The sequence below is a fragment of the Pongo abelii genome, chromosome 12 (genome assembly GCF_028885655.2).
Source record: "Pongo abelii isolate AG06213 chromosome 12, NHGRI_mPonAbe1-v2.0_pri, whole genome shotgun sequence".
NCBI classification, from domain to species: domain Eukaryota; kingdom Metazoa; phylum Chordata; class Mammalia; order Primates; family Hominidae; genus Pongo; species Pongo abelii.
In genome coordinates, this window is record NC_071997.2 from 61,188,157 (window position 1) to 61,199,700 (window position 11,544).

The following is an 11,544-nucleotide window of genomic DNA, read 5'->3' on the forward strand; positions in this document are numbered from 1 at the left end:
CTACCATAAAGACACATGTACACAAATGTTCATTGCAGCACTGTTCACAATAGCAAAGACATGGAATCAACTAAATGCCCGTCCATCAGTGACAGACTGGATAAAGAAAATGTGGTACATATACACCATGGAATATTACGCAGCCATAAAAAATAATGAAATTATGTCCTTTGCAGGAACATGGATGGAGTTGCAGGCTATCATCCTTAGCAGACTAACACAGGAACAGGAAACCAAATACCACATGTTCTCACTTATAAGTAGGAGCTAAATGATAAGAATTTATGAACACAAGGAACAACAGACACTGGGGCCTACTTGAGGGGGGAGGGTGGGAGGGGAGAGAGGAGCAGAATAGGTAACTATTGGATACTGAGCTTAATACCTGGTGATATGATAATATGTACAACAAACCCCTGTGACATGTGTTTATGTAACCTTCACGTGTACTTCAAACCTAAAATTTAAAAAAAATAACATCAAAGATTACTGATTACAGAGCACTATAACAGATATAATAATAATGAAAAAGTTTGAAAAATTGAGAGAATTACCAAAATGTGACACAGACATTGAGCACATGCTGTTGATAAAAAGGCGCCAATAGGCTTGCTTGATGCAAGGTTGCCACAAACCTTCAATTTGTAAAAAAAAATGCAGTATCTGTGAAGCAAAATACAGCAAAATGCAATAAAACATGTGCCCATATATAATATTCTTTATTAATCATACGTGGTTAAGTCCAGTTCCTAAAAATCTAGTTTCTGCTCTCCTTTTGCGATGTTTTCATGGAAAATTTGTGTTATGGGAAAAGGTGAGGAAATTTATTTTATGAAAGAAAGTTGTTTTGGTCTAATGCCCTGTGTTATTGGGTGTAGATTTGTGGGAAACAGCAGCTATATGCAGACAGGTCAGCATGGCATGCCTCAAATGGGAACTCAGGACTGGCAGGATGTGAGTCTGAAATAGAGAAGTACATGAGGTGGGGGTTGGCTAGACTACTTCAGCAAAGATTCAGCAGTAATGCATTGTTTTATATCTGTGAGGTTAACAGTCCAAGGTAAGCATACCTTGTCTGGATAGACAAGTGATCTGGTGCCCACTTGGTCCCTTCCACGGTATTGCTCTGCCACCCCCAGGGCATATATCAGCTGCGTGGCTGAGGGAAAACTGGGAAGTCCAGCAGCTGGGAAAGGGAGAGCACCAAAGGCCATGGCAAGGGGTCTTCTTTTAACCAAGGGATGCCAAAGTGTCCATGTCCCTTGTGGGAACATTTTGTGATGAATAGTCACTTGGCCATATACAGCATGTAAGGTGACAAATGTGATTTTAACTGAACAGCCTGGTGCTCTGGGAAGAAGGAAACAAGTTTAAAGGGGACAGACAGCAGTTTCCACCTAATGTGGCTCTGTCGGGATCTGTGTGAATTGCACGTAGCATGTTTCTGTTACACCTCTGTGCCCAGCAACCATTTTCATTGGTTGTGCCAGTGAACAGGGGTAAATTTAATAAGAGCTAGCATGCTGTTATGCTCTTGTAGAGTCAGGGCAGCTCTTAAATGGTCATGTTACATCTTGTGGCATGAGAATATTTTATTAAGCACTTCATAACTGTCTAGTTTTCATGTGTGGCTAATTGTAGTGTTCAAATACTATTCTTAAGTCTCACTACCGGTAACTTTTCCTCTGAATTCATTAGGTAACTGTATATTCCAATTTGGGAAATTATTTTTTGCTTCACCTCATTTCTGGTGGTGGTGCTAGTGAGCTGTGAATCTGTCACTAGGCAGCCTGCAGGAAAGGGATGCCAAACATAAAGCAAGAGGCCTATCAAAGACACTGAAATCTGCAGAGTGAACCACACTCTATACTAAGAGTTAACAATGTCTGCAAAGCAGTGTAAAATATCCTAGACATATATTGCTTTAGTTTAGGGCAATGTTTAAGAAATGCAGAATTGTTTGAATATTCATATGTTTCATCTTTTGAAAGAATACTACATTGATTATGTAATTTTCTAGTGGTATGCCAAAAAGTGTTCTTTATGTCTTCCTAATGTTCTGGAAGTATTTTTCTCCCTTGAGGGTTTCCTTACCCAAAAAATGGCCAGAAGTTGAGCGCATTGGCTTTGATTTTATCTCCACTAGCCAGGTCATGAACTAGTAATATACTTGCCGTACCTTTTTCATATTTCTTATAAAATGGGAAATTTAAGAAGGGTTACTTTGTAACAAGACTGAGAAAAGAATTTTAGGCTCTAAAATGATTTTTCATGATATCGGTATCACCTATTAGAGATCGTAGAACATCTGCGGATACCTTGAATTTCTGTTACTGTGAATAACTATTTTCTTAGTCTTATTAGTGATAGAATTTGGTTGATAAAAAATAAAAATTATGTTATCTCTAGCTAGTCATTGAATCCTTAGATCCGTTAGGCTCATTGAATCCTTAGATCCCTTGGACCTCATGTAAGATCATAAAATCTTTTTTTTTTTTTTTTTTTAAAGAATCAGGGTCTCATTCTGTTGCCCAGACTGAAGTGCAGTGGTGCAGTCTTGGCTCAATGAAGCCTTGACCTCCTGGATTCAAGTGATCCTCCAGCCTCAGTCTCCCAAGTAGCTGAGACTACAGGCACACACCACTATGCCTGGCTAATTTTAAAATTTTTTTTGTAGAGACAGGGTCATGCTATGTTGCTCAGGCTGGTCTCAAACTCCTGGCCTCAAGCAATCCTCCTGCCTCAGCCTCCCAAATTGCTGGGATTACAGTTGTGAGCCACCACACCCAGCTCTAGATCATTCTTAATTGCAGAGTAATACCTTCTGAAGGAAAGAGGTGGAGGAAAAACTGGAAGGGGTAAGTCTTGCTGTGACAGTAAGTCTGAGCTGCTCCCCTTTGCTTGCTAGGTAGAGGAGGAACTGCAGGAGCAAGACTTCTTGGACCGCTGCTTCCAAGAGATGCTGGATGAAGAAGACCAAGACTGGTTTATTCCATCACGAGACCTGCCTCAGGCCATGGGACAGTTGCAACAGCAGTTAAATGGACTGTCAGTCAGTGAAGGTCATGATTCTGAAGATATTTTGGTAAGAGCCATATGTAGTTCCCCAGGTTATGTAGTGAAAAGAATATAGGATTTGGAATGACAGACTTTCTTTCCAGCCCTACAACCCTCAACAAGTCTAGAGCCCTGTGAGCTGTTGTTTCTTTGCTCGTTTCATGGGCATTATTAATAAAGGGTGCATTAAAGATGCATTGCTTCTCATAAAGCACTATAAAACATTACTGTTGCCAGCATCACCAGCTTTTTACTTGCCAAGATTGGACGCCACCAACCTTTACTTTCTAATGGGCTCTTCAAAGTAGAATTGGGATTAAGGATAACAATTTGAACACTGAAGAGGTTTCTTCTCAAATATCATTTGCTGCTATTCTTCTCTTTTACTATCCCTCAAATCTGCATTTAATATACTTCTAAATGATTCTGTTATAAAAATTAGCTGTTCATTTTGGAAGAAATGTACTCCTGAGAGGTCATTTTCTCCACTTAGAATTAGAAAACCAGATAAATTAATTTCCTGCCTTTCATATTTATGTAATATCAGAAGTCTGTGAGCAGGCCGGGCACAGTGGCTCACGCCTGTAATCCCAGCACTTTGGGAGGCAGAGGCGGGTGGATCACCTGAGGTCTGGAGTTCGAGACCAGCCTGGCCAACGTGGCGAAACCCCATATCTACTAAAAAAAAATACAAAAATTAGCCAGGCATAGTGGTGCGTGCCTGTAGTCCCAGCTTGGAAGGCTAAGGCAGAAGAATTGCTTGAACCTGGGAGGCAAAGGGAGGCAGAGTTTGCAGTGAGTCAAGATTGCACCACTGCACTCCAGTCTGGGCGACAGAGCAAGACTGTCTCAAAAAAAAAAAAAAAAAAGTCTGTGAGCAATATAGCTTTCACACAACTCATATTCTGAACAATCTTGCCCTGTGGTTTGCTAAGGTTTTGGATATTCACAAGAGAGTAGAGAACCAAAGAGAGTACAGAAAGATGAAGAAAAATAGAGATTGTGGTATCCAACCTGGTCTGATGGAGTACCCTGGTTTTCACCAAGTTAAGGTACTCAATGAATTGAAAAATTCTTCTTGGAGTTGAACTTACAGGCCTCTAATGAGATTTTGGAAAGCATCAGGAAGGAAACAAGAGTCTAAAGAAGGAAGGAGAAGATGAGCTTGCTTAGGGCTATGTCAGGTGCAGTTGAGATAACCTAGCAATAACAGCCTGAGTTACAAGGAATTTTCTTTCTTTCTCTCCCTAAAGCTAAGGGGAAGGTACTGATAATGATGGACTGGGTAAGTTTTAAAATGCAGCTTGCCTTAGGATTTACTATCTCTTGGTTCTTATTTCAGAGCAAAAGTAACCTGAACCCAGATGCCAAGGAGTTTATTCCAGGAGAGAAGTACTGAGCCGAGAAAGCTTTGAGGAGGACTTGTCTGTCCCCACATCTGGGGATAGTAATGCACAAAATGGTGGAGCTGAAGAGGGGGATGGGGCGGGCGAGGGGTGCACAGCGGGAAGGGGAGTGGTGGTCTCACGATACTGTGACTCTGAGTAATATGCTCAGTCTTATTCTAAGCCTCTGAGTATTTCTATTTTGTTCTGCTGACTTTTGTTTGGAGGAGTTTCCTGTTTTGTTTTTTTAAATAGCTCTTTCGAGTTAAGGAAATTGCATTTCCCCCCCTTCATCAGAAGTGTTCTGCAGTGTGTATTTAAACAAAATAAGCTGACTAAGAAAAACTGGATATTTAGGAAATGCCCCTCTCACCCTGCTGTATACTTATCAGGGACAGTGAGCACCTGGAGAGCTTTTTGTGGAATCTGTTGAGTTGGATGGGAAAAGGGACAAGCAGAAAGAGCAGGTGGTGCAAACTGGAATTTGAGGCTCAGCTGCCCCACCCCTGGGGTCTCCTGCAATGAACTCGGATAGCCAATGTCCTGTCGAGCCCTTGCCTGTTTGTCCTGAACCCCATTCAAGAAAACACAGACTTAAAGTACTTAGTTTACAGTAACTTTTGATGATTGTTGAAAGTTGTAAATCAGAAGGTAGGGCTGTGATGGTGGTTGTCACTTGAGTCATTTAGTTACTGTTGTCCTGTTCATAAGCCTGTGTTCACCACCACCATCAGACTCACCATTTGTAAGTAGAAGAGCACTAGGGTTGATATGCCACCTCATCTTTCATGAAGTCTATTCCCCAGCCTCCTTTTTAAGAAAAGATACTGCTACCAAAGGCATAGGGGAGGCCTGCTGTGCTGGCAATTAACATGAGCCTGCAGAAGTCATTCTTGAATCTGTTGTGTCTTAATTTTATTTGGACAGTTTTTTTTTTCCAGCCTCATCAACACTTGGTCTTTCTGGTGTCTTAATTCTCTCAGACAAGTTTATGCACTTTTTTAAGGAAATATTTTTCAGGACACTAGTAAGAAGCTCAGTTCACAGTTTGGATATTTCTTCCCACATTACAGAATTATGGAAAGGAACTCAAAACCAGCCTAGGAAAGTGAGTCCTGCTTGACCCATGTGACTGTGTACCTGACCTTCTGGGATCTTTTCAGCTATTAAAACATTTTACTGTTCCCACATACCCAGCTTTGCAAGTTTCGGAGATTGACCTAATCTTAGGGTGTGTTTCTTTGTCTTTCCTGGCTTTAACTTGCTGGGGTCTTTTGTTGCTACCCCTAAGGAACTAAACTGGGTGCCAGAAGCTGCCTTTGTGTATAGAGATGTAGATGGCAGTGTGGTGTACAGGAGAGCCATCCAGGCCATTCTCCCAGGGATGAGGACTTGGAGAGCCCTGAAGATAATAGTGGCTTCTTTCTGATTGCTACTGTGCTTGTGATAGGCCTAATAGGGAAAAGATATGTAACTTGAAATAAAGTTGGTATAAATTCAGTATGTGGATGTGGGACAGAGGTTGGAAGGAAAGGACTAGAGTATGGAAAGCTGAAGAAATTCTCCTTATGAGCTCTCGTTGACTTTTTGAACAGTGACAAGCCAGATTTAAAATACACATTTTTTCCTATTTGAGTCTGTAGGATTATATCATTTGAAAAAATTGCCTTCCTTGTTAGGTCACATGTCATAGGAGAGTAGCTTAGACAACTTGCATTACCAGACAGACACATTAATTCCCAAACCCTCTATGTTGAGAGAATGAAACTGTTAACTCTTTTTCAGGGAGGACTATGAATAAAGAAACTTCTTTATTCAAGCTTCAGCTTTCAGCTGGGTTGTTCCCTCTTAAAAGGAAAGGGCATTGCAAGTGCATAGAGGAAATCTCTCCCTTCTGGGACTGCTTTTCCTCCTTCATCCTCGTGAGCCTGTCCAAGCTCAGAATTCTGAAGGCTGTTAGAAATGTGTTGGGATTGCAGACAGAAAGGAGCTTGTCTTTCCTTCTGCTGTGCTGGTCTGTTTTGGATGTCAGTCTTCAGTCTGGTTTCACAAGGTATATTTGGTCAGGACTATGAAAACTTCCAGCCAGTTTAGCATGGACACTGAGGGCTGGCATTTCTAGTCCTCTTCAGACACTGAACATGCTGACTCCAGGTATAGAAAGCAGCTAGCAAATTGATTCTTTTTTAAATGCATAGGACTCTGCTTCCAGCAGTTCCTCTTGTAGTCCAAATCTTTTTGCCATCTATTTATGTTGGGAGGTGGGGGCACAATTGTCACTCATGACACAGGCTAGTTAGAGTTTGCTACCTTCTTAGCAGAAAATGCATGTGTGTCTTGTTGGACCTTCACTAGGGAAAGGCTAGGAGCCTCTGGCTGTCAGTGACTTTTCTCACAAGAGAAGAACTAGCAAGCCATACTGGACACCTTTACCCTTTAATGGTGAGACTTGTATTTATAAGGGGTAATTTTGATGTTGAATTTAAGCCACTACTTTGTTTAAACTTTTTTAAATTGGCAACTAGAAGTTTGAGAATTTGTATAGAAATGGAACATGTATTTTTAACAGTTGCCAATCTGGCTGGTCCCAATGTTAGTTTATTAGTGATTGATCTGTAATTATTGGGATTATTTATTCAACTCTAAAATTCCAAGATGAAAACAATTTATCTCTTTCTTTTCAAGGGAAAAAAACCCAAATGAATGCATTTTCAGTTTCTCCAGGCCTTTGAACTGCAGCAGAAAATTCAAGGATACAGCCTAGGCCTGGGCAAATATAGCCCTGGGTCTTTGGGCCAGTTTCTGACAATAATAGTTGAGTTTTGGGAATCACATAAGGGTGAAACCAGAAACGATCCTAAGGAAAGGCTTGACCTTTGTAGCACCTTTAGTTTCCAAAGTCACAGCAGCTGGGGTCCCTCTTTTTTTTTTTTTTTTTTCTCTTTTTTTGAGACATAGTCTCACCCTGTCACCCAGGCTGGAGTGCAGTGGTATGACCATAGCTCACTGCAGCATCAAATTCCTAGGCTCAAGCAATCCTCCCATCTCAGCCTCCTGAGTAGCTGGGACAACAGGTACACACCACCACGGCCAGCAAATTATTTTTATTACTTTTATTTTTTGTAGAGACTGGATCTTGCTCTATTTCCCAAGCTACTCTTGAATTCTTGTGCTCAAGTGATTCTCCCACCTCAGCCTCCCAAAGTGCTGGGATTATAGGCTGGGTGTGGTGAGCCACCCCAGCCTGGGGTCTCTTTAATTAAGGTTATAATGCTAACTATGGCTTAAAATACTGAGCAACATTTTCCAAATTGTTTATTACTATTGCTTTGATTTTGGAGAAGCTGGGAAGTAAGGAGGTGAGGTGAATCCTCTGACAATTAACACGTGTTAGAGAAGAAAGTTGTGTGAAGAGGCTGCCAAAGTAAACAGCATGAATGAATCTTCTTGTATTAGGGCAGCTACAAACCCCAGGTAGACAAATGACAGCCCAGGCTCCTGAACCATCGGGAACCCAGGAGTCTACCCTACTGTGAGGAGGGGGCAGGCCTTCAATAAGGGTCCCACCATCACGGGCTAATAATCTTTCTCAGTTTAGGTGATATTGAGGTATTGGAACTGTTAGAAATCTGACAGATTTGACCAAGATTTGGAGACGTCCACATATTGGGAAGGACTGAGTGTCCTTAGCCGCTCTCCTCTGGGATAACGCGGACGTCATTAGTTTGCGAAGTGGGTGGGGAGAACAGGAGGATTGACTCTAATTTGGTGTGTAGTGGGGGCCTTGATGTCCTTCTGCCTGTGTCCACATTTCTCCGTGTGACTCATTGTACCCTGCATTGCTCACAGGGATCATTAGTTCTCCCGGTAGACGGAGCACCTCTGCAGCCTCTGCTCTGCTGCCTTGTGAATTTCCTACACAGACTTGGTTAGTTACAATTTGGAAACAGTTTTTTGGGTTTTTTTTTCCTTTGTTTTAATCTTCTCACAATGAAGCTGCTATTGGTGACAGGGACAGGGGAGCAGGAAGCCAACCCAGGGAAACATGCGAGTTTCCTGCACACCACTTGGCCACCTACCCTCACTGGCCAAACCCCTACTGCTGTTCCCAGTCAGTCTGGTTTTTAGAGGAATCATGGGAATAGAACAGCTGGATACACTAATCTCTACAGGGTGTCAGGCAGGAGATTCACCTTCCCCAGTCCCAGGGGACAGGAGAGCATCTGTAAAGGGACAGATGCACCATCTTTATTTTAAAAGAAAAAGCTCCCTCAGATTTTGTTACTAGGAGTCTCCTTTGTGACATTTACTGAGCTTTCTCCCCAATCCTACCTTCCTATTGGCTACTTTTTAAATAAAAATAAACATTTTAGGCTAATATGACAAAAATGAGATAAAATCTTAAAAACATTTTACTAGTGTACAGTTACTAAAATGTGCTTACTATGAAACAGTAAAATATTTCACTCTGCAAATCATCACTAAGTAGTTATTCTGTCCTGTTGATTATGAGCCTTCAAAAATGTTTAATGCTTGAAGGATGGTTTGGGAGGCAGGGAATCCTTTTCTTAAAACTTTAATGAGGCATATGTTACATATCATAAAACACCCATTTCAAGTGTACATTTCAGTGATTTTAGTAACTTCCCTCAGTGGTGTAGCTATAACTATTACTCAGTTTTAGAACATTTTTATCCCTCCCAATAAGATCTTCATGCTCTTTTACAGTTAATCCTGTTCTTAACCCCAGCAACAACTAATCTAGTTTCTCTATAAATTTGCCTTTTCTGGACAGTTTGAATCAATGGAATCATACAATATGTGGTCTCTTGGGTCTGGCTTTTTTACTTAGCTAATGTTTTTGAGGTTCGGCCATGACATATAACCATGTTTTGGTAGTTTGTTCCTTTTATTGCTGAGTAGAATTCCACTGATGGATGTACCACATTTTGTCAGCAGAGAGCCTTTTAAACTTGGATTCGAACTTCCTGTTGTCTAAATGGAACCCTCTGAATGTAGGACTTACAGGGAAAGCTGCTGTGCATGTCAAAAAAACTACTAATCAGAACGAGCTTTGTCATCCAGAGCCAGAACTGCTGCAGAAATTTTTGTAATTTTGCAACTTCTTTTTTTACAAGGAACTTTTGTGCTACTACACATCAGGACTTTTGAAGCATCCAGTAAATCCATTTAATAAGTATGAGCATGTGTCTGAGTGGACAAGAAAGTGAAACCATCCATGCTACATTGGATAATTTTTCCTCCCCCAGGCTGGACAGGGAATCTCAGTTTTCAAAATAGAGTATCCTGGCTCCATTTACAAAGCTGCACAGGTATTAAAGATCGTGCTGCCTTTGTTAGGCAGATTTGGAGGTGAGGCCCAACAGCAAAGATGGAGAGGAAAAAGGGAATGGAGCTTGTGGAACAGGAAGCCCCCAGGGTTTGTGCAGGGCTGCTCAGCTCTTGAGGATGTTGTAGATGGTGAAGTGGTGATGGTGTCCCGGAGCAGCCCAGCACCTCCACTGGGCCCAGAAGGTCTTGACTTCAGACACTTACCCTGTTTCACAAGTGTTTAAAAGCTGTTTTTGCTTTTGTTTTTCTCCTAAATAATCATTACTTGGTAGTTATTAATCCTTCTTTGGGGGAGGGACAGGGCTTTTAAACTGAAGAAAATAATTTTCATAAAAATATCAAAAATGGAAAAAAGTTACTTTGTAAAAAATTTGCTATACAAACCAAATGGCAGCTGGTGAAAATCTCAATAAAATGTTAAATGCATTTGCTGGCAGTGGTACCCTTTTGCCTAAGGTTGGGTCACTGTTACACCGTGTGTGTTTGGGGCGGGGGGAGGTGTGAAACTTTTTGTCTCACACATAAGTTGTCTCATGGGTCATAATCTTAGTTGCAGTTTTCCTTTCAAATAGGGTTGCAAAGTAGAAAACATGGGCTTGGAAGTGACAGACCTGAGTGAATCCCACCTTCACTACTTTGTGCCATTGGCCTGCACTTTATTTACAAATAACCTCTATTTGTAAAGGTACAGCACCTGTCTCCTGGAACTATAATGACAGAATTTTAAAATACTGCCTGGCACATAATAGGCACTTAATACATGGTCGCCAATAGTGGCAATTGTATGTCCAACTTTGAACAAAGAGGCACTGACATCTTTGGGCTAGAAGGGAAACTAGGCATTTGTTTTCCTGTTTCTGGGCAAAACTGACTCTTACTACCTAGAAAACAAGTGTTCCTTATCTGCCTTTCAACTATTGAACAAGTTTGAGAGTGTGCTACATGTCAAGCATTCTCTTAGGGACAGGGGCTACGAGGGTTACCAGGCCCATTTTTTCCTCCCCCAGACTGGACAGGGAATCTCAGCTTTCAAAAAAGAGTATCCTGTCTCCATTTACAAAGCTGCACAGGTATTAAAGGTTGTGCTGCCTTTGTTAGGCTGATTTGGAGCAGCAGCCACAGTCCCTGCTGTTGTGATTATTGTTTGGTGATGCCTAATTATTTCAACTTAAACCTTGCTCAGATCTCCCAGTGATTTCTTGAGGGGCTTTATCATATGGTTAAAAAATTATATGGGACTAGCCCAGGGCCCATGGGTTTTGCTGAGCCCTATCATTTCTTTGCCTCCTTCCTAAAAGCAGAGGGTGGAGGTTGGGGTATTCTGAGCTTGCCTATTTACAGCTTTTTAAAATAGTATAGTTATATGTAGTTTTGTGTATATAGAGTTTATTAGAATGTAACTTTCTTGAAGAGGTGGATGGTGTATTCATTTTAAAAATTCCATTAAAGATAAAATTTCATTAACTTAGTTGAAGTATGATGTTACAGAAATGTACAGATATTTTGTGTGCAGTTCCATGAATTTTCACTACTGGAAAAAAGGTGTACTTATTTTTAATCCCTAGAGTACTCATCACACCTACAAGACATTCAATAAATATTTGCCGAATGAATGGGACAGATGAGGCTGTACTATCCCTGAGATCACACAGGGAGATAAGGCAGTGCTAGCCTCATTCCAATGCTTATTCCAAGTTCTCTTGTCTCATCACAGGGCTGTTGCAGGCTCAGATGAGATGAATGTATACAT

At 41.2% G+C, this 11,544-nt stretch overlaps 1 protein-coding gene across 2 annotated transcripts in view; it reads left to right on the plus strand.

The window, feature by feature from the left end:
* PAIP2B (poly(A) binding protein interacting protein 2B) overlaps nucleotides 1-10,220 on the plus strand; it is a 50,449-nt gene extending 40,229 nt beyond the window's left edge. For both annotated transcript variants that reach the window (XM_009237189.4, XM_054548073.2), the window contains exons 3-4: nucleotides 2,909-3,085; nucleotides 4,400-10,220. In XM_009237189.4, coding sequence (XP_009235464.1) covers nucleotides 2,909-3,085; nucleotides 4,400-4,456 — 234 coding nt within the window. In that variant the 3' untranslated portion in view covers nucleotides 4,457-10,220. The remainder of the gene's footprint in view (nucleotides 1-2,908; nucleotides 3,086-4,399) is intronic.
* The last annotated feature ends 1,324 nt before the right edge of the window (nucleotides 10,221-11,544 follow it).